The sequence below is a fragment of the Sciurus carolinensis genome, chromosome 11, assembly GCF_902686445.1.
Source record: "Sciurus carolinensis chromosome 11, mSciCar1.2, whole genome shotgun sequence".
NCBI classification, from domain to species: domain Eukaryota; kingdom Metazoa; phylum Chordata; class Mammalia; order Rodentia; family Sciuridae; genus Sciurus; species Sciurus carolinensis.
The window spans coordinates 8539987-8566191 of record NC_062223.1 but is presented as its reverse complement, the minus strand read 5'-3'; the positions used below and the strand labels follow the sequence as shown (position 1 = coordinate 8566191).

At 59.1% G+C, this 26205-nt stretch overlaps 5 protein-coding genes across 9 annotated transcripts; 2 read left to right on the top strand and 3 right to left on the bottom strand.

Moving 5' to 3' along the window:
• Window positions 1-406: 406 nt before the first annotated feature.
• Rps6kb2 (ribosomal protein S6 kinase B2) lies at window positions 407-6383 on the top strand. 3 transcript variants are annotated; one of them, XM_047517288.1, is made up of 15 exons: window positions 407-611; window positions 949-989; window positions 1084-1204; window positions 1485-1553; window positions 2604-2751; window positions 3756-3813; window positions 3889-3989; window positions 4084-4174; window positions 4258-4326; window positions 4453-4560; window positions 5046-5136; window positions 5229-5306; window positions 5392-5499; window positions 5594-5706; window positions 5992-6383. In XM_047517288.1, exons 1-15 carry the CDS (start codon window positions 534-536, stop codon window positions 6179-6181), a joined length of 1464 nt encoding a protein of 487 aa, XP_047373244.1. In that variant the 5' UTR covers window positions 407-533; the 3' UTR covers window positions 6182-6383. The 3 variants fall into 3 exon arrangements, with proteins under 3 accessions (XP_047373244.1, XP_047373246.1, XP_047373247.1); XM_047517290.1 differs by having other exon boundaries at window positions 4258-4348; window positions 5074-5136; XM_047517291.1 differs by lacking the exon at window positions 4258-4326.
• Window positions 6384-6484: 101 nt separating this feature from the next.
• Window positions 6485-9251, bottom strand: Ptprcap (protein tyrosine phosphatase receptor type C associated protein). The gene is made up of 2 exons (XM_047519027.1): window positions 8897-9251; window positions 6485-7317 (listed from the first exon to the last, which is right to left on the bottom strand). The coding sequence occupies exons 1-2, from the start codon at window positions 8897-8899 to the stop codon at window positions 6715-6717; spliced, it is 606 nt and encodes a 201-aa protein (XP_047374983.1). The 5' UTR covers window positions 8900-9251; the 3' UTR covers window positions 6485-6714.
• A 101-nt stretch (window positions 9252-9352) lies between these two features.
• On the bottom strand, window positions 9353-14304 carry Coro1b (coronin 1B). 3 transcript variants are annotated; one of them, XM_047519024.1, is made up of 11 exons: window positions 14167-14304; window positions 13229-13431; window positions 12757-12879; window positions 12524-12653; window positions 12155-12336; window positions 11949-12068; window positions 11400-11504; window positions 11180-11325; window positions 10902-10959; window positions 9928-10194; window positions 9353-9767 (listed from the first exon to the last, which is right to left on the bottom strand). In XM_047519024.1, exons 2-11 carry the CDS (start codon window positions 13427-13429, stop codon window positions 9642-9644), a joined length of 1458 nt encoding a protein of 485 aa, XP_047374980.1. In that variant the 5' UTR covers window positions 13430-13431; window positions 14167-14304; the 3' UTR covers window positions 9353-9641. The 3 variants fall into 3 exon arrangements, with proteins under 3 accessions (XP_047374980.1, XP_047374982.1, XP_047374981.1); XM_047519026.1 differs by having other exon boundaries at window positions 14188-14277; XM_047519025.1 differs by having other exon boundaries at window positions 14181-14251.
• LOC124958431 (calcium-binding protein 4-like) lies at window positions 13904-25066 on the top strand. The gene is made up of 9 exons (XM_047516462.1): window positions 13904-14357; window positions 16332-16403; window positions 17829-17872; window positions 22688-22741; window positions 23140-23170; window positions 23248-23391; window positions 24421-24530; window positions 24732-24879; window positions 24994-25066. Exons 1-9 carry the CDS (start codon window positions 13904-13906, stop codon window positions 25020-25022), a joined length of 1086 nt encoding a protein of 361 aa, XP_047372418.1. The 3' UTR covers window positions 25023-25066.
• Gpr152 (G protein-coupled receptor 152) lies at window positions 19018-20289 on the bottom strand. Its single transcript, XM_047518692.1, has one exon. The coding sequence runs from the start codon at window positions 20287-20289 to the stop codon at window positions 19018-19020; it is 1272 nt and encodes a 423-aa protein (XP_047374648.1).
• Window positions 25067-26205: the final 1139 nt, after the last annotated feature.

Sequence of the window (26205 nt, the reverse complement as noted above, 5' to 3'; positions counted from 1 at the left end):
TAAAATAGTCCATATTGAGGAGCTCTGAATTCTTTAGGGCAAGAGTCTGGTAACGGAGTCCAGCATTGAACAGCACAACCAGTGTCTGACTTGTAGGATCCGGAGGTTGGTTAGGGAAGTCCTACAGTCACTTAGGAGCAAATGGAGAGGTACGCGATTTGCCTCTCGTTATCTGAGTGCACTTTTGACTCTACCCAACCAAATTCAAACTCAGAGCCCAAATGAGCGCCTTCAGGCCTTTTCGGTCGCGTGCCGACTGCGGAAAACCGTGCTAGCAACACAGGGTCCAGCGGGGAGCAGGAGAGGCGGTCCGGAACGCTGGGACTACAACTCCCAGGAGACCTTGCGGCGGTTGCCATCTTTCCTCCCCGCCTGGCTAAGCGACCTGCGCGAGAAAGGACGAAGCTACTTTTCGTCATCCGCGTGCGCGGTCCCTGTCACAGTCGCGGAGTGATAACGTGCATGCCGGGACCTGGAGCTGTCAGTCAGAGCGGCTAGATCCCCGCAGAGGGGCCCGCGGGGCCGGCGCGGCCATGGCGGCCGTGTTCGACCTGGACTTGGAGACCGAGGAAGGCAGCGAGGGCGAGGGCGAGCCAGAGTTCTGTCCTGCGGTGAGTGTTTAGCCTGGTCACGACTGGGTCGGAGCCCACCTTGTCACCCGGCCGAGATCCGAGCCGTGGCTCCCGCCACCCAGAGCTGGCTCCGATCCCCCCGAACCCCGGTCCTCCTCACGCTCGGACCCACTCCCTCCCAGAGCTCGCACCCGGCCTCCGGCCTTTCGTCCTGATTCTCCCTTGTCTGCCCTCGTCCTCTCCGCCCCAGCCCTTGCCTGCGCCCTGCCATCTCCCAACCCTGGCGCCCTCCTTCCCTGGGCCAGGCAGCCCAGCTTGGGGTGGGGGAGAAGGTATCCCGGCACCTCCCTTGGTCTTACCGCTCGGTTTCTCACAGGACGTGTGTCCCCTTGCCGAATCGAGGGCTGCCGGCCTGGAGTGAGTGAGGGTCTTGTTGGGGGTTGGGGGATGAGTAGGGAAGGGGCCTGGGGAGCACTGGGGCTTCGCTCCCATTAACTTCTTGTTTTCGTAGGCCCGTGGGACACTATGAGGAGGTGGAGCTGACTGAGACCAGTGTGAACCTGGGCCCTGAGCGCATTGGGCCGCACTGCTTTGAACTGCTTCGAGTGCTGGGCAAGGGGGGCTATGGCAAGGTACAGTGCTCTCTCCTCGCGGTCTCAGCCCCAGCCTCAGCCTGTCAGCACAGGCTTCTCAGCATAGATTAGACTTGCAAATCGGAAGCGCCTCTGATGGGCTTCAGACCTAGAAACATAAAGGAGGATAGGGCAGGTCCTCCAGAATCAGATGAGCTCTTTACTGCCCCACCCTTGGGTGAGCCTAGGCCTCTTGGTCCCACTGCCAGAGCTTCAGGGTGGGGCTTCTTGAAGATAGGATGTGGAGAGGGAAGTTGATCCTGTCTCCCCTGCCCTACAGGTGTTCCAGGTACGAAAAGTGCAAGGCACCAATTTGGGCAAAATATATGCCATGAAAGTCCTGAGGAAGGTGAGTCATTCACTCAGCCAACAAATATTGAGTGACTGCCATCCAGGGCACTCTGCAAGGTTTGGGGAAGACAGTAGTTCTGAGCACCACGGAGGAGTTGATCCCTGTGTCTGGCATTTGCTAGTTTATTATCTATTGTGGTGTACATTGTTTTGTGGTGATTCCCAAACAGGGGCAGTTTGCTCCCCAGGGGGCATTTGACAAAGTTTAGACAGGACTGGAGAGGAGAGTGCTGTGCGCATCCAGTGGGATGCTGCTTGCTAGGTTAGGTTGCTGCTGGACACAGGGCACAAGACAAAATCCCACAATAAGAATTGTCTGGTTCAAGGTATCAATTGTATTGTGGTTGAGAAACTCTGTACTAGAGGATAAACCAGTCCTTTAAAAGGATGACTGTTGACAGCAGCAGAATCAAGGAGGAGTGACAGAAGATGGCAGATGGTAATGACTAGAAACGAAGAATACTTAAATGTTACAGACCATTGACCTTCAAGAAATTCCAGCTGTCTGCCCTAGCCAGATCATGTGTGTAAAGGGCTGGGGAAAGCTCTAGAAAAGGCTCATTGTGATCAGGTTTGACCACTGGCACCCCAGTTTCATGTAATGATTATGAGGCAGGGGATGATGATATCACTGTGGGTCTATAGGCAGACCTAGAGTCCATACATTTTTAGGACCCAGTTGTATTTAAGTATTTATTGAAAACAAAAGAATTAGGCTGGGGTTGTGGCTCAGCAGTAGAGTACTTACCTAGCATGTGTGAGGGCACTGGGTTTGATTCTCAGCACTGCATATAAATAAGTAAATAAATAAATAATAAAGATCCATCAACAACTAAAAAATATTAAAAAAAAAAACAAAAGAATCACATCTCCCATTTGCTCTTAGGCACTAGCTCCTCTTGCACAGCCTAATGTTTGCAGTTATGTTGTGTTTGAGCATTCTACTGGAAAACAACAAAACAGGACATGGGATGAAAGGAAGAGTTTGGCTTGAGGGACTGAAATAGTGCTGGGTGCCCCACCTCCTAACCAATTTCTTCATCTCTAGGCCAAAATTGTGCGTAATGCCAAGGATACAGCACACACACAGGCTGAGCGGAACATTCTAGAGTTGGTGAAGCACCCCTTTATTGTGGAACTGGCCTATGCCTTCCAGACGGGTGGCAAACTCTACCTCATCCTGGAGTGCCTCAGTGGTAGGTGTGCAGGCTCAGCCAGGCTGTGGCAGGGTGGGGGCCGGCACAGAAGTGCTGGGTTTCAGAGGAGTCCTGAGAGATGTGGTTGTGGAGGATGTCTAGGGGACCCCCACACCCATCACCCATACATTTGTCCATTTGTCCACATATCCCTTCATTCATTCAGCAAATGTCTGTCTAGTGCCTGGTGTGTCCCTCACCTATTTGTTTGGAAATATAGGGAGTGGTTTTACCCACTTCGGCCACCCCTTCCGTCTTGTCCTCTCCTGGGTGTGCCCTGCATCCAGGCAGGGTCCCATCTAGCTGCGTCCTCTGTGGTGTGCCCCGTCCTCTCTGCTTTCTCAGGGTCAGGTGGGGGTCACAGTTGTTTCTTAACTGGGCTCGAGGCCCCAGCCCACTTGCTTTTTGGTGTTTCCTAACTGCCAGAGTCATCTTAGAGCATGATTGTTTCCAGTCCTTCCCCGCAGAATCCCGTGTGTCTCTGTAGCTTCCCAGACAAAGCCTGGCCTCCTGGTCCACTCCCCCTCACTGCACCGCAGTCCCGTATCAGCTGAGCTCTGTGGCCTCTGCCTACACACCCTGCACTCTTCCCTCCATCTTAGTGCCCTAGGAAGCCCTGCCCCGCCGCACGCTGCGTCTCTGGTGTTGGGATCATCTTCATCTTCCCTGTCTGCACTGTGAGGTTCTTTGGCAAAGCTCTCGGAGCTGTTGCCCAGCCTGGCACCCTAGAGCAGCGCGCACATGTCTGTCTCCCCATTAGACTGAGCGTCCCGAGGGCAATGGCTGGGTCTTCTCATCTCTGCCCCCAGCTTCACCCAGCACAGGGCCAGGCACCGAATAGGCGTCGGTAGATGTTTGCTGAATTGATTGAGTCCCCACGGCAGCTCTGGGAGGCAGGTAGGGCGGGATTTGCAAGCCCCACTTCTCCCAAGACGAACCCGAGACTCGGAGGGGACGTCGGGGCCGGGCTCCGGAGCAGGACTGCTGATGTGTTTGTGTCACAGGTGGTGAGCTCTTCACACATCTGGAGCGAGAGGGCATCTTCCTGGAAGACACTGCCTGGTGGGTATGAAACCTGCCCCCTCCCCCAGGAGCCTGGCCCGGTGCTGCCACCCTCACTCTGTCCTGTTCTTGCAGCTTCTACCTGGCTGAGATCACGCTGGCCCTGGGGCATCTCCACTCCCAAGGCATCATCTACCGGGACCTCAAGCCTGAGAACATCATGCTCAACAGCCAGGGTGTGCACATGCGCTGCATAGACGGGTCTGCAGGGCAGGCTGGGAGGCTGTGAGCGGGGCAGGCCTGACCACCCCTTCCAACATTCTTCCACAGGCCACATCAAACTGACGGATTTCGGACTCTGCAAGGAGTCCATTCACGAGGGTGCTGTCACCCACACCTTCTGTGGCACCATTGAGTACATGTAAGTGGTGCCTAACTGGCCCAGGGGTCAGGAGGACAGCCAGAGAGGGCCTGGCCTGACTGACAGTTCCACCCGGCCCCCAGGGCCCCTGAGATCCTGGTGCGCAGTGGCCACAACCGGGTGGTGGACTGGTGGAGCCTGGGGGCCCTGATGTACGACATGCTCACTGGATCGGCAAGTCCAGCCTCCTCGGGAGGAGGGAGGGGCGGGGTCCCCCTCCAGGGCTGGGGAAGGTCCTGGGGAGGCCCACAGGGCCCTTCACTCTCTGCCTCCCCCAGCCACCCTTCACCGCAGAAAACCGGAAGAAAACCATGGATAAGATCATCAAGGGGAAGCTGGTGCTGCCTCCCTACCTCACCCCAGATGCCAGGGACCTTGTCAAAAAGGTGGGGCTCCCTGCTGCCCAGGGTCAGGCGCCCCATCTTTTCTCCCAGGCCCTGTTAGCCTTTGTACGCATGTTCTGGGCTGCGGGAGCTGCAGCCACCCTGCCTGTGTGGCACATCTGGGAGGGAAAGCAGTGCTCACTTTGGGGTTTAGGACCCTGAGCCAGGCCTCACCGCTGAGACGGACGGCTCAGCCATCATCGACTCAGCATTCCCTGTGAGCTGGCCACTTTCCCTCAGAAAGGCTTGTGACTGGGGTGCAAAGGGGGAGGGCTCAACTCTATCAGGTTGTGACATTAGATCCTTACAAAGTCTCCCCAGGTGATGCCAGCAGCCTTGGTGCAGAAGGCACCTTGGGACCCGACCCTGAAAGTGGTGAGGGGCTGAGTAGGTGGAGCCACGCTCCAGAGGCACCCCTGCCCTGCCTCACCTCCCGCACCCTCAGCGGGCCCTGAGAGCTGGGTGCACACCAGCCGTGCCTCCCGCAGGCCCTCACCCGCTGCCCTGCTCCCGCAGTTTCTGAAGCGGAATCCTAGCCAGCGGATCGGGGGTGGCCCTGGGGATGCTGCTGACGTGCAGGTGAGTCTGGGACCAGAAGGAGATCCAGAGTGAGCTACTGAGGGAGCCAGGCAGGGCGAACCACCAGCATGTACGGTGCTCTCTACCCCCAGAGGCACCCCTTCTTCCGGCACATCAATTGGGATGACCTCCTGGCCCGCCGCGTGGACCCTCCTATCAGGCCAAGTCTGGTGAGTGCAGGTCCTGTTGACCCTGTGACAGGTGGAGGGTCCCCCCCTTGGACTCCCCTGACCCTCCATGTGGATCTGCCCACAGCAGTCAGAGGAGGACGTGAGCCAGTTTGACACCCGCTTCACGCGGCAGACACCAGTGGACAGTCCAGACGACACAGCTCTGAGTGAAAGTGCCAACCAGGCCTTCCTGGTGAGTGCTTGGGGTCCTGGGGGTTATGAGGCCAAGGCAGGGATTGTGGCCCAGGCGTAGTGACGCCAGCACTGCCGGCCTCGCCTCTCCCCAGGGCTTCACGTATGTGGCGCCCTCGGTCCTGGACAGCATCAAGGAGGGCTTCTCCTTCCAGCCCAAGCTGCGCTCCCCCAGGCGCCTCAACAGCAGCCCACGAACCCCCATCAGGTACCAAGGGGCAGCGGGAGTGTGTGGCTGGGACAGGGAACTCCAGCCGACGAGAGGCCAACTAGTTTGGGGACTGCTTTGGCCAAGGCTCTTAGCCGGGGCCAGCCTCACTTTCCATCTCCCACGGATCCAGTTCCTGCCCACTGGGGGCAGGGGCTGCCTAGATGGCAGTTGGTGGGACACAGCCTGTGTGCCCAGGTGGCAGAGAATCTGCCCTCCCTGACACAGCCCAGTGCCCCTGGCAGGGCCCAGGAGGCTCTGACCGTGCCTTGGTTTCCCCTGCAGCCCCCTCAAGTTCTCACCCTTTGAGGGGTTCCGGCCCAGCCCTGGCCCACCAGAGCCCACAGAGCCACCTCTACCTCCACTGCTGTCACCACCACCACCGCCACCACCCTCGAGCACTGCTCCCCTCCCCATCCGTCCCCCCTCAGGGACCAAGAAGTCTAAGAGGGGCCGTGGGCGCTCTGGGCGGTAGGAAGGATGGGTGGGGGTGAGGGCAGCATGGCCCCGGGTGTGTCTGGGGGAGGAGCAAGTGCGCCTTTGTCCGGGGTGGATAAGCCCCAGAATCACGTGCGTGGGAGGCTTCCGGCTACCACTGCTGGCAGGAGGGCCCCGCGGACCACCGGGGGGGCCACTGCATGTAGCTGTGCCTTTGCAAATTAAAGGACTGAATCATGGCACCGACTGGCTTCCGCTGGGCTCTGGGGGTGGGTGGGTTTGTGCTGGGAGCCCTTGCTTAGACAGGGGAGGGGACACTACAGGACCACAGAACCATGGGACTGGAGAGGTTTTATTTCAAATAGTAGTCCAGTGCCCACGGGCTACCTGGAGGTGGCCTTTGGAGGGGGTGGGGCTGCACAGGCCTGGGACTTGGTGGGGGTGACGTCCAAGGTGCTCCATGGGTGGATGGGAGTGACAGCAGGTCCAGCGCGGGCTGTTCCACTGTGGCACTTGGGAAGCAGAGGCTAGTGAGAGGTTGTGGCGGGGATGGAACACTGAGGCGAGCCTCTATAGTGCCGTCACGTGGAGGCTCTGTCCCCCCGATGCCCCAGCACTGTCGTCCCAGGCTGCAGTGCCTGAGAAGGCGTGCAGGTCACTCAGCAGGGCCTCCGCACTGCCCCCTGAGCCCATTGGCCCCTGGGAGCCAAGGTCCAGGCCCCCTTCCACGTCACTGTCCTGCGCTTCCTCGGCCTGTTCCAGGCGGGGTCCTGTTCTGCATCGCTGCTGCTCTTCCTGGGGTTCAGCTTCCTCTTGGCCACCATCTGTGATGTCCTCATCTTCTGCCTCCTGCTCGTCCTCCTGCTGCTCTGGGTCATCTAGTGACCCCATATCAGTGCGGGCCTGCAGCCAGCGGCCTGCGGGGCTGGCCCAGAGGAGGCGGCGGGTGCGGCCCCACAGCGCAGCGCCTAGGCGGGCTGGGTGGTAGTAGCCCCCCGAGTCACGACTGAGGCGGCGCCAGGCCAGGGCCAGGCCGGTGACCAGCAGCAGGAGCAGCAGCAGCAGCAGCACTACAGTAACAGAGCTGGAGCCCACGCTGTCCTTTGCACCACCTGAACCCAGGGCCCCTGGCAAGGCCAGCAGCGCGCCAAGACCAAGGGCACAGAGCAGAGCCTGCAGGAGACAGGTGGGGGCTCATCACCAGGGGCAGGGCCAGGCGGGGTGGCCCAGCCTGCTTTCTGTTCCTCTCTGAGAAGGTACTCACTTGCCTCTCGGGCCAAATGGGGACAGTCAAGCAGAAAAGCCCAAGTCCTCATTTGGTCAAGGCCCTGGCCAGTGTCATGAGCCCCTGCCCGTAACCTACCACTGGCCTCACTCCCAGCTGTCTTAATCCTGCTCCTGCCTGGGGCCTCCACACTGGCTATCCCTCTGCCCAGAATGCTCCACTTCCAAAAGCCACATGGCTGCCTGTGTGCCTGGCTTAGGCCTCGCAGAGACGAGGCCCGATCTGACCCGATTTCCAACCACCTGTCCGTGCCTGCATCAGGCCCACCCAGCACTCTTTTTTTTTTTTTTTTTTTAACAATAATTTGTATTTTGTTTAGTTTTGTGTGTGCTGCTGAGGATGGAGCCCAGTGCCCACACATGCTGGGCAAGCGCTCCACCACCCAGCCACACCCCAGCCCCCACCTGGCACTCTTGATGCCCCCAAACCACTCTACTTTCTCCTCCCACCACACCTTACCCAGGAAGTACTTGTACTTATCTTTTCTGTCAGCTCACCTCCCCCAGGGAGACAGGGCATTTTGAGGGCCAAACAACTAAACATACCACCTGGCCCACAGTAGGTGCTCAATACATCTTAGTTGACCAAGTCTGGCCAAACTGCTTGGAGGGGCAGATGGAAGGGAAAAAGGGAGTCTGCGAGGCTGCTGGGTCTTTTGCAGGTGGGCATGGAAGGGCCTGGACTAACCCAGAGGTAACCACTCTCCTCTGCTTGACTGGGACCCAGGGTGGAGGTCCTTGAGGCCCCTCTTCCTTCCTCCCAACCATGGGGGGTGCCCCAGCTGCAAGGTTTCCGCTCAGCTTCCCGGCCTGGCCCTGAGGCCCTCAGGCGTGCAGGGCCAGGGCTGGGGGTGGCGGGTACATTTACAGAGGAAGCCTGCGGTTGGAACAAAGCAGGTGGGGTGATGGCAGGGGGAGGGGTGTGTGCAGGTCTTCAGCCCCCTGTGCTCCAGGGACGGGCACAGGGACTGTGCCTGAGCTCAGCCAGGGAGGCCCAGTAGAGGCTCTATTGCAGTGATCCTTTTCTTTTTGTCGGGGGGTTGAGGGTGATGGTACCAGGGATTGAACTCAGGGGCACTCGACCACTGAGCCACATCCCAGTCCTACTTTGTATTTTATTTAAAGACAGGGTCTCACTGAGTTGCTTAGTGCCTTGCTGTTGCTGAGGCTGGCTTTGAACCTGTGATCCTCCTGCCTCAGCCTCCGGAGCAGTTAGGATTACAGGCGTGCCTGGCTATCCCAAGGATCTTGAAGTGCGGTAGGACCAGGAGTGAGGTGCTGGGCTCTGCATCGAGTCCCAGAAAGCCCAGTGCAGAGGTGAGGCCCAGCTTCTACCCATGCTCGTCTGGGGTCATACCTCTATCCCTGGGTCCCAGTGGAGTGGGGGGATCCTTCTTAGCTCTTGGGTCCCATAATTCTAGCCCCAGCCTCCCATACTCCTGCCCCAAGAACCCAGTGCAGTGCTCACCATTGGTCTGCTGGCCTCACGCCGGGTGCCCACCTCCGGCTCTGGCTGGGTTGAGCGAGAAGTGAGCTCTGGAGCTCAACTGCAGCTAGGGGTTACCCGACACTTCCGCTTCCTGTCCACAATACCCCACCCACTCTTGCCTGCCACAGGACCCTAGTGGGGCCTCTACCTCTCAGGACCACCCCACCCCACACCAAATCCTCACTGGCCTTTCTGGGTGTGGCTGGGACTATGGGGCTGTGACCAGGCCTCCAGAAGGATGCACGGGGCACCAGCTCACAGCAGGACACAGCTGTGGATGGTCCAGTCTGCCTTGGCGTCTCTGCCTGACAATTTGGGAGCAATGGCGTGGGCCACTCACTCACAGCCCCAGACTATCTCACATCTGACTTCTTTGCCTCATCTGTCCCCACATTCCATACCCCTCCCCAGCCCCCCGGTACAGCAAGCTACCTGGCTTTTAGAAAGAGAATTTATTTGGAATGAAAATATAGAGCCCACCCCTGCCACTTCCTTAGGGAGGTAGAGGGAACTGAGCAGGTGGGGCAGATGGTCCTTCAGAGAACAAGCGAGCTTGCCTTGGTACAAAAATCCTCCACAGGAACAGTGACAAAAGCCAGGCAGTGGTCGGGGTGGGAACTGGCCCCTGACCTGCCCCAGAGGCCCTTGGCAGCCAGTGACCCGGTAGGACCTGCCAGCAGAAGCTGAGTGAAAGGGGGTGGGGGAGTGGCGTCCGCAGGTAGCCCTATGCGTCCCCGTTCTCCATGCGGCCGAGCTGCTCCTCCAGGCGGCAGATGCGCTCCCCCTGCTCCTTGACCATGGCCCGCAGTGCCCGCAGCTCCTGCATCACCTCCTCTAGCTTCCCGGCCTCCTGTGAGGACATCAGAGGTCCACTGACCACAGTCTTCCCCAAACCTACCACAACATGCAGAGGCCTGAGGCCCAGAGAGGACGACACCCGGCTCAAGCACACACAGTAGACTGGGGTGACACTGGGACTCCCCAACACCACCCGATCGTGGGACACATACCCCAGCCGCGGCAAGGCTACTAGAGGTGGCGTCAGCAATGGCCGCAGCAGACGTGGCAGCCCCCGGGCGGGCCGAGCTGGAGAGCCGGCTGTCGGACAGCACATTGCGCCGGCTGACCTTCAGGTCCCGCTGTTTGCTGGGCACATAGGCCTCCCGCAGCGAGATGAGGATGGGGTCTGCGTCCCGCCCGCTCACCCACTCCTCTGCCTCCAGGGCAGCTTCGGGTCCGGCTGTGTCAGGGTACAGATCATCCTGGAAGAGGTCCGACTGCACAGCAGGTGGGAGGTCGGGTCAGCTGGGACCCCGCATGGCTGCCTCCTGACACCCTTCTCCAGGCTCCTGCCTCCAGGCTCACTCTTGACCTTTCCTCTAATGGCCTGGCCCTGAGTGGCCCTTCACAGCTCACTTCCCTCCTGCTCGTGCCTCCAAAGCCTTCACAACCCACCTTCCTGAGCAGGGCCCGTCACCACCCTCCCCTGCAAACCACAGGGGCAGTGATGTGGCTTTGTGGGATTCTGTGGGCCACATTTGTGCCCCATGGATCGTGAGCTCCTGGGCAGGCCCTATTGGTCTCCCTCAGCTCTGCTCCGAGATGTGCCTGGCACGTTGAATCGAGCACTCAGCGAACGCTGGCTGGAGAATAATGGAAATGTGTCCAGGGCTCTCAGCTGGGCATCTGAGGCCAAGCCACGTGAGGCCTGTCCCTCCTTGTGGGGCTCTCCCCAGCAGCCGGACTCTCTCTCCATGCCCTTCGCCTCCCTCTTCCCTGACTGCCTGGCCCCTCTTTGTGGCTCATGCTGGGCAAGGCCTCAGCTCACCCTGTGTCATCCCTGCTTGTCCCCTTGGCTGGGAACCAGGGCATGTGGGCATTTGTCCAGCCTACCAACCACACCCATTCACGGGCCTCACACCCAAGACCCGCAGTGGCCCATCTGCTAGAGCAGGAGAGGTGCCAGGGAGCCAGGTGGCCTCACCTTTCTTGGCACAGTCATGACAATGGGCTCACACTTGCGTTCGTGCAGTTTGTAGAACCTGGGAAAGGGAGGAGAGAGGAGTGGCCATCAGTTCTCCCAGCTCTCTCCACCCTCCACTTCCCGTCCTCACCTGGACCTTCCCACAGGCTGAGCCCTGAGCCTCCTGAGCAGCCTCCCCTCTGACCTTATACTGGATGCCCAAGGCCTGGCCCCTGCTCTCAGGCCGAGTCCCCAGGTGAGCCTCACCCATGGATGGCTGCCTCGACGGTCCCTCTTACCGGGCAATCTCACATTTGCTGACCTCCAAACCCCTCTTGGGCATACTGCCCATGCCCCTCTGGGGCTCCTTGCTGGTAAACGTGTTCAGGAAGTGGATATAGGGAGACTCATCTGTGATCTCAAAGTACCGGATGCTGGAGTCGCCCTGTGGGGGCAGAGTGGGGGCTCAGCTCTTGGCTAGGTACCTTCCCTTCCCCCACCAGCCAGACCCAGCCCCACCTTGCCACAGACGTAGACCACGCTGGTGTCAGGGTCGTAGAAGGGCAGCAGGGCCCCGTTGCTTGAGTCTAGCTCCTGCAGGGCCATGGGTTCCTCAAGGTTCTCCTGGCACATGGGAGGTAGTCAGGCCAAACTGGAAACCCCCACCAGGAGGGGCCATAGCTGGGCTCACGTGTCAGCCAGCACCGCCCTCGACATGCTAGTGGGTTCTCTCCCACCTCTAAGCCTTGTCCACACCAGGTCCCCCAGCAGACCTCCTGGCTCCTCTCCACTCCCAGGGGCCCAGCCTCCTGCAGGCCTCAAAACTACTCCTGAGCAAGTACTGAGAAAGTCCTCAGGACAGGGAGCTTGAAGGGGCCGGAGAGCACAGTCCCTGCCTCACAGGGACCACTGAGGTCCCTGTGCAGAAGCCAATGGGTGTGGGACAGAGCCCTGCAGGGCCCAGTTGAGGACCTGGGAACCAGAAGCGTGGTGACTCCTGCCCAGGATGGAGCTCCCAGGTTGGGGCCTGTCTTGAGCCTGCCCCTCAGATGGGTCATGGCCACTCACTGGGTCCCAGAGTGCCAGCTGCCGCTCACTCATGCGGCTGAAGCCTGTAGTGAACACCTTGCCATCCGCCAGGAAGATGGCCCTCATGGGCCGGGCCCCCTCATGGGCTTTCTCCCGCTCCTGTGGGAGAGATAGGTGGTCAGTGTAGTGTCCAGATCAAGCCCCTTGGCCTGTTCACTGCCCTCACCGCCCCCAGGGCCACATACAGCCACTAGGGTGCCCCGGCGGGGGTCGATGATGCGGACACTCTTGTCCTTGCAGGCTGAGCAGAAAAGGCTGCCATTGCGGTTCCAGCTGACATTGTAGATGAGGTCAGGGTGCAGGGTGTCCAGGCGGTATAGCTCCTCCGCAGTGCCCACGTTCCAGATGAGCACCACATTATCACAGCCTGGTGGATGGAGAGCCATCAGCCCAACAGGTCAGCTCTGCCCGCTCCCCAGGGACTGAACCAGGCCTCTTGACCTCTGCAGGGCTCAGCTTCCTCATCTGTCAGATGGGCCCAGGAGAAGCCACTAGGATGTCCCAGAGCCACATATGGAGAGGGGAGTGGGGGTAGGTCAGGGAGAGGTGCAGACCTGCACTGAGCAGCACATTTCGGGCTGTGGGGTGCCAGGTGACGATGCCCACGCGCTTGGTGTGCCCCTCTAGCACTACCACTGGCTCTGTCAGTGGGGCACCCAGTCCATTCTCCGGAATCTGCCATACCTGTGGTAGGGATGGGGACACTGGGCTGAGGCATCTGCTTACCCCTGCTGCCAGCAGCCCTGGCCACACCAAAGACCCTGGCCTGAACAGTCCTGTGCCTCACCATGACTGTGCAATCCTCCGAGCCACTGGCAATGACTTCATCATTGTGGGGACACCAGTCGATGTCCAGGACAGGTCCTGTGTGCCCACACACTGTTGGGTAGGCTTTGTCTATGCGGCCAGTCTGCAGGCAGGAGTGGGTAATCAGAACCCCTCAGTTTGAAACCTCCCAGAGACTTAGTCCCCTCCCCGGAGAGGGAAAGAGGCTCCTGCCCTGGCTCACTGGGGGCCTAGATGTGATGGTGCCCCACCCACCAGGTGAGCAGGAAATGTCTGCTGCCTCTGACCCTGACTCCGTGGCAATAAACACTTATTCCACCTGCACTAACACCTCCTGGGCAGTAAATCTGGATTGACACCTGCCCAGTGAGGGGATGGGCAAGGTGGGGGCTTCCTAGGAACTGCTGGCAGGGGTGGCCGCAGGCACTTCCAGTCCTCCCCACAGCCTGCCTTCCTGTCCCAACAAGGCCCACCTTGCTCAGGGGAAGCACCAGGAAGGCACCCCCACCACTGGCCTCCACAATCACTGCCAGGAACTTGGGGTTGACTGCGCAGAAAGTGCTGTCCCAGGTAACACGGGACACGCGAATGTCCTCGTAGCATTGGTCATTCTTGACCGGTTGGCCAAACACATGCCGGAATTTGCTCTGCCGAACCACTTTGCGAAAGGACATGTCTGCAGTGCAGAGAGGCCTGGATCAGCCCTGTCCTCTCGACCCCGAGCTTTCCCACCGCTGCTTAAAGGGAAGAGGGAAGGATGTGGCTGTGGGCCGGGGCAGTATCACCCGCCTGGGTCTGTTTCCCCAGTTACAGAACGGGGTCACAGGGGCAGGCTCTGGCTGGCTCCCCCAGGCGGTGAGCTGACAGGGTGAATACGATGACCCTGGTGCGGGCCACTGCCGAGTCCTGAGGGGCTCTCGGAAATCTCCTTGGCACCCTCCGCGGCTCTGGTGTGTTTGTGTGCGTGGTGGGGGTGGGGTTGCGGTGCGGAAACCGGAAAGCTTAGTATTTCTGTAGGTCCGGCTGGTGCGGAGCAGTCTTTCGGGCCCAGGGACTTGGAGGCTGGGTGATGGGAAGGGAGGAGAGGCGGCCGGAAAGGTCTTCGCACTGTGGGGCAGAGCTAGGCCCAGTTTTTTGAGTCTCAAGGAATGTGCAGGGAGCTGCAGTTAGCCCGGTCCGCGGCCCGGGCAGGACCCGCGGGGGTCGCGGCCGCGCTGCGGGCGGAGGAACGTCTCGGAGCGCGGTTCCGGGTGGACCAGAGACCCACTTCCAGGGACCCGGGCTCAGGAGCGCAGAGGCTGCGCGGCCGAGGGGAGTTGGGACTGAGGGTGGGGCGCCGTGGAGGGGAAGGGCCCCTGGGCCTCGCGCCCCCGCCCCGGCCGCACCCCCAGCCCGGCCCCGCCGCGCTCACCGCACACCGCTCACCGCTCACCGGGGCGCCGGGGGCTGCGGCGGCGGCCTCGGCAGCTCGGGATCCCAGCCTCCGGGAAGCAGGAAGCGGGAATCAGGAAGTGACAGAGGAGCGGGGCGGGGGCGGGGCGGGGGCTCGCGGGGGCGGGGCCGAGGTCACGCGCGAGGGCGGGGCAAGGGGCGGGGAGAGAGGCGGGGGCGGGGCCCGAGGGTCGGGGCGCGGCGGGGGCGGAGCTTCCGAGCCGCAGGCGGCGGGGTTTCCCTGCAGCCCCCCGGGCGAGCGGACGGCAGAGCGCGCGGCAGATGCTTCCGCGGGAGTCGCCAGGATGGGACGAAGCCCGGCGTCCGGATCCCGCACCCGGGCCCCGCCTCCTAGGCGCCCCACGACCGCCCCCCGCCCCGCCTCCAAACAGTGTCTTCAAGTCGTTTCGCTGCCTGTCTCTGAGTGCTAAGCATTAATGCTCTTGGTTCACAGCGTAGATAAAGCAGTGAGCAGGGGGTCTCAGCGGCCGCTTCTTCCTGGTGGGCACTCGTGGGTCTTGCAGCGGGTGCGTCTTTTTTTCCTTCCCTGCCTCGCACATGTTAGGCAAGCGCCCTACCACTGAGCTCCCCCGCCCCGCCAAGCTCTTTTTATTTTATTTTGAGACAGTCTTGCTGCCCTCAAACTTGGGCTCCTCCCAAGTCGTTGAGCTGCCGGAGCTTCCTAGTAAAAATCAGAATGGGACCATGGCCTACAGATCCCTAGCACTTTTCTTTCTTTCCTTCGCCACTTCCTTGGAGGCCTGACCACCAGTCAACAGGTCTCTCTCTCCCGTGACAGGGAGACCAGACGGCCCTTGCTAGATCCACCCAATCCTGTCTCACCCTGGGGGACTTAAGTGTCCCCATAGGTCCCACGGGCAGTGGTTGCCAGGTCTCTATCAGGTACATGGCCCCGTCACTGGTTACCTCCCTCACCCTTCCTTGAGAATCCACCAGCTTGAGTGACTAAAGGTGCTGGCAGAGTCCCGTTCTCAGAAAGAGAAGAGGGACTCTTTCTGCGCCTGACTCGTTGTTCTCAACAGCGACTGGATTCTACATATGCGATTATGTGTGTATTTGCTTGTCTGGTGGGATGAAGCGCCCCCTGTGTCCTGGAGTTGGCCTGGGCTTGACCCCCATCTCATTCCCCTTGCCAGCCTTGTGAGGAAACAGGGTCACCAGCCAGGAGCCAGTCCCCATCTCTTTGGCTCCAAGTCTTTGTGTTTCCCACTGCTCCATAAACCCTAAGGCCGGCCAGCAGGAGTGTGGGGACGGGGAAGCAGGTAGGAGGTGTGGCCAAGGCAAGGGGCCAGCCCCTGTGGCGGGGTTCTCTAAACCCTGCCTCAAGTGAAAAAATCCACAGCTGCATGTGCCACCCCCACCTCGCCCCACCTGTCTGACCCCAGTCCAGTACCTGTCACCCACAGTAGCCTCTCCCTGCATATGACCCAGTGATGCTGACCTCCTGTCCCTGAAACATACCACCTTCACTCCAGCCCCAGGACCTGGCTGCTACCTGACTGGTGCATCCTGTCTCCTCCTTCCATCTGGATGCTCTTCCCAGGTCTTGAAATGACTCCATCCCTCCGTCCAGGTCTCTGCTTAGGTGTCACTCCCCCCACCCCGAAGTTCCCTCCGTGATGTCTCTCTGACCGGGTCATCTCTGGCCCTTACTTGTTCCCACTACATTTTTTTGTTGTTGGTACTGGGGATTGAGCTGAGGGATGCTTTACCATTGAACCACATCCGCAGTCCCGAATCCCAGTCCCTTTATTTTTTTCTTTGGGACCGTTGCTGAGGATCTCTTGCTAAATTGCTAAGACTGACCTTGAACTTATGATCCTCCTGCCTCAGCCTCCTGAGTCACTGTGCCTGACTCATTTTTCTCAAAAGCGACTGGATCCTACATTATGTGATTATTTGTGTATTTGCTTTGTGTCTGCTTCACTCCACCAGGATGTCAGCAAACTGAGGACGGGGGTTTGTCTTGCATCCCACTGTGCTTTCAGTGTCCAGTGAGACCCAGCACCCAGTACGTGATCACTTAATGTGTGTTGAGTGAATGAATGAGCAGCGGCCCTGAGTGTAGGACTGAAAAATCCTCACGTTCACAATTCTCAGAATCAACATCTGTGCCCTTTGTAGGAGAAGGAGGGGCATCTCTCAATGCAAAAGGAGGGACTCTCCCAGAAGGCCTCAGGAACCTGGCTCCATGGGGTGTGTTGGGGTGAGGTGAGGGGATGTAGAATATCTTGGGTGAGTTAGCCCTCCCTTAATGTCCTCTTTCCTCCAACACAAACCTCTGTGGGTCACTAGGAGAACTCCTCTTTATTCTGCAAAACCCTTCAGGTCATTCTGCCCTTTCTCCTGGACAATTATTCATGGTGGGTACAATTTCCCTTGGCAACCTTCGAGGTGGGGTTGGCCCACTCCCCAAGAGATAGGGTCTGGGATGTGGACCAGAGCTGAAGGCAGGCGGCTGGCAGTGGGGTTATTGGCACACACCTGTAAGTCCCAGCAACTTGGGAGGCTGAGGCAGGAGGAGCTCAAGTTCCAAAGTTTCAGGCCAGCCTCAGCAACTCAGTGAAACCGTGTCTCAAAATAAAGAAATAAACAGGGCTGGGATGTAGCTTAGTGATAAAGCCCTCCTGGGCTCTCAGTACTAAAAAGAGAAAGAAAGAAAGACAAGACTTTGGGACCCCTGCCAGGAGAAGAGAGAGAAGCAGAGGGGCACAGAGGAATGCCCCCAGGGGGACAGAAGTTCAGGCCCTGCCTTCAGATGTGCACAGCAACAAACAGGGAAGGGGCAGGCTTATCTTGTTGAAGAGACAGTGGGCAGGATGGAGGGACAGTACCTGGTGAGCAGGCTACCTGCCACATGCGATCTGGCCTGTGGCTTGGTACTGCTCTCAGGCTGGCTAAGGCCCAGGATGCCCACGGGCATGATCATATTGATGGGTAACAATTATTGAGCCCTGACTCTGTGCCAGGCAAAGCCCTAAGCACTCCATAAAGATCAATCGTGATCCCCATTTTATAGATGAGCAAACTGAGTCCTGAAGAGACCAAGAGCTTTGCCGGAAGTCACACATATAGGGGTGGAGCCAGGAATTCAAACAAACCTGAGGGGCACCAGGGACCCAGCCTGAACCCTGTCTGTGTGTTTTCAGAACAGAAGTCTGGCCAGAAAAGCAGCTGGAAAGTGTTCAGTAGATATTTGTCAGATGAATGAACTGGACAATTTCACACCTGTTCAGAGGTCTCTCTCCCACTGCCCGGCACCCATAATCCCTTCACTAAGAGATGCTACGATTAGGCTCCTGGTGTTGCCACCAGGATGGCCCCCCCCCCACCCCCGTTCATGGCCTCCCCATGCATGGGCTCCATTAATGACCACAAGCAGCGGCCCTGAGAGGTGCTCATCCCCTCATTTTACAGAGAAAACTAAAGCTAAGGGCCAGCTAAGAACCAGAACCCAGATCACCCCCCACCCCAGGGCAGCACATCCGACCCTGGCGCCTTTCCCTGAGGGCATCTCAGCAGCCAAAGTCACGGAACTCTGAGGGTTGGGAGAACACCAGGTGGGGAGGGCGGGGGTGGTGGAGTGGAAAGCACACCTTGGCACTTTTCTTTTCCCTGCAGGGTCTGCAGTGGAAGAGGAAGAGCTGGCTGGCCCCAGAGGCCTGGTAACTTCTGGGAAACTTGGTCATTTCTGGGACTCCTGGTGCCCGAGCTCAGCCTCCTATCTCCTGGGCTCGGATGGGGGGAGGTTGGGGCCAGAGCAGTCTGCACCTGCAGCCCCCACGGACAGTCTGTGCAGCCCTCTCTTGGGTTGGGGACAGGTGGATGCTAGTTGGACCCTTGAACAGAGTCAGACCTTCAAGTCCCCTGGAGCAGGCCCAAGAGCAGAGGTGGCTCCGTGCTCTCTGCAGCCCAGGCTGTTCCCAGGATCCCAGGTGCTGTGGTTAGTTGGTGACTCTCCCACCTGTCTCCTCCCATTCAGCCCCAGTCCCTGAAGGACCTGACTCTGTGTGCAGGAGGGAAGGGACACCTGTTCAATGAGCCCCTGCTAAGTGCCAGGCTCCTGTGGGTGTCCTGCACACTTTCTCATTTAATTCTCACAGCAGTCGATGAAACAGGAGCTCAGAAGGAGAAATAAGCTGTCCCCAGTTCCAGTCAGGGTGAGGCAGAACTAGATTTGAATCCAGGCTGGTAGCTCTTGCCTCTTCTTCAGCTGCCTTGTGAGGGGAAGTCCTGCCCCAGCCTACCTGCCTGTTGGAGGCAGGGGATTGGTGGAGAGGGCTTGGCTATGCCAGACTAGCTTGTGGGCCACTAGGGCCTTGGGCCCTACTTGGGGCTACAAGCTCAGAGAGGCCTCCCTTCTCTGCAGGAACTTTTCCATTCAGTGTCTTGCGTCCATGCTGGGGGACTGACCAGTGAGGAGGAGAGGGAGTAAAGGATGAAAGGGAGATCTGATTCATCCCGGGGAAGTCCCTCTGCTGTCTTCCTCCAGCAGGACGGAGGCACAGAGGAAGCAGGCGTCGGGGGTGTTGGAGGACAGAACTAGTGGGACAACCATTAGCTGTGGCTTAGGGGGCTGTTGGGTGATTATGTGACAGGTCAACCATGGAAGAACTTGGCGGGACTGGGGCAGGGGACTCACAGCAAACTCTCTGGGACTTTTAGATGCTTTGTTTCACTTCCCCTCCTTCCAGCCTGAGGGACTCCATGGGGATTTTGGTGGTGACGTCCTTCATGGCTTCCACCTCTCTGAGGAGTTTCTCTGGCTCCTCTGGCTCTCCCACTGGTGGGTCTGGACTTCCCTGGACCCTCATGTGGGGCCTGTGCTGGGAGCTTCCTCTGGCGGGGCACTGCCAGGGCTGTCTCTCTCAGGGACAGCCGGCGCGGCTGGGTTCTCAGAGGCTCCAGAGGTGGGATCTGGGGACGGGCCCGGGGAGGCTTCATCACCGGGGCCAGGAGCCAGGCTGGAAGCAGAGGCAGGGGTCTGGGCCTCAACAGCTGGCTGTTGCTGGGCCGCAGCATCCGACCGTGGCTGGGCCTCAGCCAGTGGTCCTGGCAGAGTTGGGCCCTCAGAGCCGCCCTGGGTCTGTGGCTCAGCTGGCGGGAAGCTGCCTGGCCGCTCCTCGCAGAGAGCGGCCGCAAAGGAGGAGAACACCGTGCTCAGCAGGGCCCGGAGGTCGGCACTGGCCATGAGGCAGAGGAAGGGGCTGAGGCAGCTGTTGAGCAGGATCAGGTAGTCGGAGTAGACCAGGGCCTCCCAGAGCAGGTAGCCGGGGTAGAAGTCCCACAGGAAGGCCAAGTAGAGCAGCTGCGCCAGCTGGTAGGGCAGCCGCAGGACCACGTAGGCCGACAAAATGGTCTTGGCCACACGGGCAAAGCCGAGGCAGGTAGTGGGCTGGGGCTGGTGGCGGCGGCAGGTCCTGCAGGTGGCGGCCTGGGTGAGCACGTGGCAGACCAGCAGGAGGACGAATGGCAGGAAGCCCCCCAGGATCTCCAGCATCCGAAGGGGCAGCTCCTCACTGTCCCAGAAGTCCAGGCAAATGACTAGGTCGTACCACCAGACGGTGGCCTCAGGGAAGACCAGCCAGGGCACACTGAAGAGAGTGGCCAGCACCCAGACCCCAGAACAGACCCACAGGGGCAAACGGGCCGGGCGGCGCCCGGGGTACCAGCGTGGGCACAGTGCCAGCAGGCAGCGGTCCAGGCTGAGGGCCGCCAGCAGAAAGAGGCCAGAAGAGTAGGACACGCCCCACAGGAAGTAGTAGAAGCGGCAGGCAGCTGTCCCCAGTGGCCAATGCCCTCCATGCTGGATCTCCAGAATCTGAAAGGCTGCTGCCGCCAGGAACAAAAAATCGGAGAGGGCGAGGCTGAGTAGGAGCAGGGCCAGCCTCGTGCCCGCCCCACGCCTGGCCTGTGAGCCAGCCAGCCACGCCATCAGCCCATTGGCCGGCAGCCCCAGGAGCAGCAAGGCCACCAGGAAGACTGTGTCCCAGCCACCCTGGGGGTAGTAGTCCTCATCATCAAGTTCTGTGCGGGCCCTGCGGCCAGCAGTGTCCAGGTTGGCTTCCAGAGCAGTGTCCATTTGGGGTCCCCAGTGTCCTGCTGGACATGGGCTGGGCACCTGCTGAATGAATGAAGGCACAGATGACCGAGTATGAGACAAAGGGCACTGTGCCTCTCCATGCAAACTACTGTCCCTCCCTGACCTCGCTCTTGAGTAGTTATCTTGTGCCAGGGACTTTAATGGAAGATCTCATGTAGTCCTCTTAGGACCCATTTTAAAGATGAGAGCAGGTTCATTAAGTCAGTGAGTTACCCACGGTCGCAAACAGGAAGGAAGCTACCAGAACTCAAACCAAACTTAAGCATGGAGTCCATGTGTCCAAGCAGACTAAACCAGAGGCTTTGGAACATATTGGTAAAACCACTGAATCTTTTTTTTTTTTTTCTTCTTTTTTTGGTACCAAGAATTGAACCCAGGGATGCTTAACCAGTAAGCCACATCCCCAGCCCTTTTAATTTTATTTAGAGACAGGGTCTAACTAAGTTGCTTAGGGCCTCACTAAGTTGCTAAGACTGGCTTCAAACCTGTGATCCTCCTGCCTTAGCCACCAGAGCTGCTGGGATTACAGGCGGGGACCACCACTCCCAGTCCAAATTCACTGAATCTTGTTTGAATAAAGTATAGTGAAACTCCTATATGAGCTGAAAGAACATTGAAATTAAAGGTGGAAGAGCACCCCTGTAGGGTTCCAGGGAACAGAGTTTGAAAACCAGTTTGACCAGCTCTTCATAAGACCCTTTTATGCTTGATTTCCTGGGATTCAAGTATTTCAAATTCCAAGACGGGGAGGGCTCTGTGTGTCAGGGACCCATAGGTGTCTAAGGGTGGGCGGGCAGTAGGAGGCCCCTCCCCCACGCATGGTGCTCAAGAGATTGAACCTCAGGGCATGGACAGGCTGTGGTTAGGAGAGCTATCCTGGGAGCCCTTGTGCCTCTTCAGCATTCTCTGCCCCCACCTGTGCCCTTCCCTGCCTTCCAGAGCCTGGGCACAGGTAGCCCTGGGTACTAGCACAGGTAGCTACTAGAGAAGGGGGCTTCGCAGGGCGATGAGGGTGAGGTGGAGTTGGAGGCACCCAGGCTGGGAACCCAAAGGACCTGCAGGCCCCACTGCGCCTTCCCCAGCCCCCAGCCAGCGGAAGGAAGCGAGCATTCCTTGGAGGGTGGTATGGCTAGGGGCATCCAGACGCCTGGCTGGGCTGGATCCAGCCTGGGGCCCATGGCTGCAACACTGGGCTTTGCCCCGGCTTCCCCACACCTGGGAGCTTTTCCTCTGCAGACCCCTATCAGATCGGAGCCCTGGGACCCTCCCCCAGGCCCTGGCCATGGCGCCTGGCTTACCTGTGAGATGCAGGCAGCAGCTGGCCGGAAGGAGCGGGGCATGCCTGCTGCCCAGTGGGCCAGCCACCCACCGCCCCACGCCAGGGCCTGCTGCGTGGTACCCTGTGACGAGAAGGCAGGCGGGCAGGAAACCCAAGCTGAGAGGAGATCAATCATTCATGGGGCTGTTCTCCGGGAAACCCTAACCCTGGCCCAGTAGCCAAATGACCAGTCAAGGCTTCTATTCTGACAGGGCCCCTCCAGCAGGCTATCAGCCCCCAAGAGTCCCTCTCCTCTGATGTCACACCTCAGCCCCTCGAACCTGGCCCATATTTCCAGTGTCACTTGCCCTCTGTTCCAGTCAGAATGTCACCCTGTTGGGGGCCCTTGGGGGCAACTCATCCCTTCCTTCCCCACCTCGCCTTTGCCCAAGTCGCTACCCCGGTCCTCTCTGCTTACACTGTGTCACACCAACCGCACCCCCATTTTCCAGATGAGAAACTGAGACTAGGTGTGCTCGATAACCATTTTCCAGCAACCACATGGCAGAGCTGGAGTCTGAAGCTTGGAGCAGTCACAATGTCCCCGTCCTCTCTACTGAGGACAGTTCTGGTGACCAACCTGGCATTATCCTGGCCACCCCAGGGCAAAGGGCAGGGACGAGGTCCTGGGCTGCCCGCCTCACTCCCCCTAATCCCCCTCAGGGCCCATCCCGGGTGATCAACTCTACAGCTGGGGTGCGTAAGCAGCTTTATGGGTCCCAAGAGCCAAGGGTGCTCAGGGACGCTGTGTCCCTGAGCCCTGCCGTCCCTTCCCTCATGGCCACAGAGCAGAGCCCCCAGAAGCCCCCTGAGGGGGTTGTGGTCCCTGGCGGCGGTGCTGAGGGGGCCCCCTTGACTAGAAGGAAGAGCAAAAAGGATAGGGGACTTCGAGGGTCCCGCAAGGGCAGCTCTGGTGAGCAGACCCCTGCCCAGGGCCCTGAGGCCCCAGGGAACAGCAAGAACCCCTCAAAGACTGGAGAGGGGCAGGGGGGGCCACCCCTTGCACCCGCTGGGTCCTCATCTCGCCGCCAGTCCCATCGGCCTCGTCCTGACCCCCAGCAGGATGCTGCTCAGAGGACATACGGGCCCCTGCTCAACCGCATCTTTGGGAAGGTCAGGGGGCCTGGGTAGGGCTGAGGATCGTGAGGATGTGGGGTGGAGATTCCTATCCCCTGGGGTAAGCCCTCCTGCCCCTAAGTACCCAGGACCCTGGTTTCTGCTCCAGACTTGGGGAGCCGGGGTGTAGGGGCGGGAGAGGGTCTCGGGCCTGCCGGTGCAGTGGTCAGAGCCGGGCTTCAGAGCCGGGGCTCTCTGGAAACCACTGAGGTTCCCGGACCACAGAGGAGGGGCTCTTTGCTCCTGGGACCCTCAGGGCTTCAGCTGCCTTTGCCTGCCCGGGTGTGTGTGGGGAGGTGGCCCTGCCCAGGAGCTGCAGCGCAGGCAGGGGCTGAAGGAGGAAGGACAGGCAGGGCTGTGGCTGACCCTGGGGACATGCTGGACTCTTGCCACAGGACCGTGAGCTGGGCCCGGAGGAGCTGGAGGGTGAGTGGTTCTCGTGACTGGGGGGTGGGAGAGGGGTCCCTGGGCCTGCCCGCCAGGCTGACCTCTCTCCCCGGCAGAGCTGCAGGCTGCCTTCCAAGAGTTCGACGCTGACCACGATGGCTACATCGGCTACCGGGAGCTGGGTGCCTGCATGCGGACCCTGGGCTACATGCCCACCGAGATGGAGCTCATCGAGGTCTCGCAGCACGTGAAGATGCGCAGTCAGTGACTGGGCCCTGCAGGGCGGCCGGGCGGGAGCCGGCCTGGCTGTGCCGGAGGAGGGTAGCCCTGTCTTTAGGGGATCACAAGGGGAGGCAGAAGGTGACCTCCAAGCGCCTGTCAGGGGCCATGGTGGGCGCGAAGGAGAGCTTCGGGAGCGACATTGGCCCCTTCGGGTGTGGGGACACCAGGTCCACCCTCCTGGTGAGGCGAGGGGGACAGGATGGCAGGCGGGTGATCCAAGAGAGGCCCTTGGGGCTCAGGCTGAGGAGCCTGGCCTTCAGATATGGGTGTGGCCTCTGCACACCCTCGCTCCTTGGACCTGAGCCTCCTGGCCAGGCTCCTCCTTCACGGTGATGACCTGCTGTCTGCAGGTAGAGCAGCCTGGCACCCTCTCTCTCACTGCCACCCTCCCCATGCCCTGGGGGTAGATGCCCGAATCGATGTCACCTGGAATACAGTCTCAGGAGGCTCAGTGAGGCCTCGTGTGACAGTGCCCTGGCTGCCCTTGTGACTAAGTACCGTGAGGTTACCATTTGCTGCTTTGCCCTGGGGCAACACCAAGATTCCCTTCCTTCCAGGATCCCCGTGGGTTATTTTCTTGCAGTCTCCAAGACGTGCGTGTGATTTACAACTGGTGTGTACGTTCAGGGCTGTGCTTCCTCCTCTTCTCCCAAAGCTGTTATTTGGCCATCGGTGCCTTATAGGACTGGCAGCATCTTAGACCCAGGGACTGCTGGGGGAAGGAGGGTCTCAAGCTGCCCACGGCCATGCATATCAGCAGCAGAGCTAGGGTTTGAACCTGGTTGCAGGCTCCAAAACCTGGTCTCTTTCTCCCCACTGGGGGGCTTCGCAGGAAGCGGAGGTAGCCCCAGTCCCCAGTAGCTCAGGGGACTGAGCTCCAGCCTCCCACCCCTCTGCGGGCCTGGATTGGGTATGCACTCCTGAATGCAGACCCTGGGTGGAGGGTGGCTGCACCTTCCCTTTTGATGATTTTGGGTCGGATTGTGACACTCTGCTTGGATTCACAGTGGGCGGCTGTGTGGACTTTGAGGAGTTTGTGGAGCTGATAGGCCCAAAGCTAAGGGAGGAGACGGCGCAGATGCTCGGGGTCCGGGAGCTGCGCATCGCCTTCCAAGAGGTGGGGGTCGGGGTGGGCCGTGGCGGGCAGCGCTGGACAGTGCCACTTCTGAGAGACTGGTGGCCTCAGTCTGCAGGAGGCAAGCCTTCCAGAATCAGGAGGCGCCGTCTCGGCACGGGTGAGGTGGTGGTGGAAGCGGCATCTTGCCCATAGGCCGTGGCAGCTTAGGGTGGGTAGAGCGGAACCCTGCCTGGGCCCTAGTTTGACAGGGACGGGGATGGAAGGATCACAGTGGCGGAGCTGCAGCAGGCTGCGCCAGCTCTCCTCGGGGAGCCGCTGGAAGGTTCCGAGCTGGACGAGATGCTCCGAGACATGGACCTCAACGGGGACGGCACTATAGACTTTGACGGTGAGTCGCCCTCCCTGTCACTCCTCTGTCCCGCTGGCACCCAGGAGCACAGAGCCAGCGCTTCCTGGGATCCCTGACCTGGGCAGGCCCAAGCACCACCCCTCTCTCCTGCAGAGTTTGTGATGATGTTGTCCACTCACTGAGATCCCGGGGCCCAGACACCAGCGGGGCCCAGGCTGCAACCCTCCCCCCACGGAGAGGCTCCAGGATGGAAGAGACCCAGCAGCCCCACCAGAGAGTCTGCTCCGATGTCACTCAGCCACCTTTATGCTTGCCTCCCCCTGCTGGACCTGGCTGGAGGAAACCTGCCCTCAACTGCCCACCATTCCCCACTGGTGAAATTTGAATCTCTCCCAAACCCTGGCACAGGCAGCGCTCCGACAGGGTGCAGTGTTAGGGGATCCCCAGGAACGTGATGAATTGAGAGGGTGGTCGGATCCCTTCCACTCCTCATGTGTATAAAATGCCTTTTTAAAAAATGGACTTGAAAGAAAGGGATGATCCCAGTTTCCAAAGAAAAGAGAGACCAAACCTGGGCTTGTAAAGGGAGCTGACCCACCTGATTAGAGGCTTGGGGGCCTGGGCTCTAACACCCACAAGTGACAGAGACCCATGCAAGTCCAGGGGCAGGGGCAAGAAATGAACCTCGTGGATACGTTCCAGGGTGTCAAAGGGCTGCCTTGTTCCTGAAAAAGGAACAAGGAAACCACCAACCTAGGAAAGTGGCAAGAGTGCAGATGTTTAGGGACTTGCGTGGAAAAAAAGATCCTAGAGACAGAGGGGATGGACGTAGGCACATGGAAATCTTTGATGTTGTCCTCAAGAAGGCTAGGTTTGTTGGTTAGCATTAGACTCTGCTGATCACTTAAGGGAAACCATTAACACAACAGAAATAGAATGTTCCACTCAATACTCAAATCAATAGAGGAGGAAAACAGGGGAGATGAGGAATTCATGACTAAACCAGTAGAAAGTTAGGATAGAGGGCAAAAAAGGCAAAGAAAGGGGCTGGGGCTGTAGCTCAGGGGCAGAACGCTTGCCTAACATGTGTGAGGCACTGGGTTCCAGCCTTAGCACCACATAAAAATAAACAAAATAAAGGCATTCTGTCCATCAACAACTACAAAAATTTTTTTAAAATGCAAAAAAAAAAAACCAAAAACCAAAAAACAAAACAAAACCAAAACCGAATTACATAGAGAATATTAAAACAGAAAGTAGAAATAATCCTTTAAAAATCAATAAGTACAATAAATATAAAAGATTAAATTTGTTAGTTTAAAGTCAGAGAGTCCCAGTCCCAAAAGAAAGTACTAATGGTGCTGG

What these genes read in the sequence shown, in the direction of transcription:
- Rps6kb2 (XM_047517288.1), top strand. Translation starts at nt 534, where the DNA reads ATGGCGGCCGTGTTCGACCTGGACTTGGAGACCGAGGAAGGCAGCGAG. An exon ending in TGTGGCACCATTGAGTACAT is followed by an intron (nt 4,175 to 4,257) that starts GTAAGTGGTGCC and finishes CCCGGCCCCCAG; the next exon opens with GGCCCCTGAGATCCTGGTGC. An exon ending in CTCCTATCAGGCCAAGTCTG is followed by an intron (nt 5,307 to 5,391) that starts GTGAGTGCAGGT and finishes ATCTGCCCACAG; the next exon opens with CAGTCAGAGGAGGACGTGAG.
- Coro1b (XM_047519024.1), bottom strand. Translation starts at nt 13,429, where the DNA reads ATGTCCTTTCGCAAAGTGGTTCGGCAGAGCAAATTCCGGCATGTGTTT. An exon ending in GCCGGGGCACCCTAGTGGCT is followed by an intron (nt 12,069 to 12,154) that starts GTATGTGGCCCT and finishes TCTCTCCCACAG; the next exon opens with GAGCGGGAGAAAGCCCATGA. An exon ending in TCATGACTGTGCCAAGAAAG is followed by an intron (nt 10,195 to 10,901) that starts GTGAGGCCACCT and finishes CCTGCTGTGCAG; the next exon opens with TCGGACCTCTTCCAGGATGA.
- LOC124958431 (XM_047516462.1), top strand. Translation starts at nt 13,904, where the DNA reads ATGTGCAGGGAGCTGCAGTTAGCCCGGTCCGCGGCCCGGGCAGGACCC. An exon ending in TCAACCGCATCTTTGGGAAG is followed by an intron (nt 22,742 to 23,139) that starts GTCAGGGGGCCT and finishes CTCTTGCCACAG; the next exon opens with GACCGTGAGCTGGGCCCGGA. An exon ending in GCAGCACGTGAAGATGCGCA is followed by an intron (nt 23,392 to 24,420) that starts GTCAGTGACTGG and finishes TTGGATTCACAG; the next exon opens with TGGGCGGCTGTGTGGACTTT.
- Gpr152 (XM_047518692.1), bottom strand. Translation starts at nt 20,289, where the DNA reads ATGGACACTGCTCTGGAAGCCAACCTGGACACTGCTGGCCGCAGGGCC.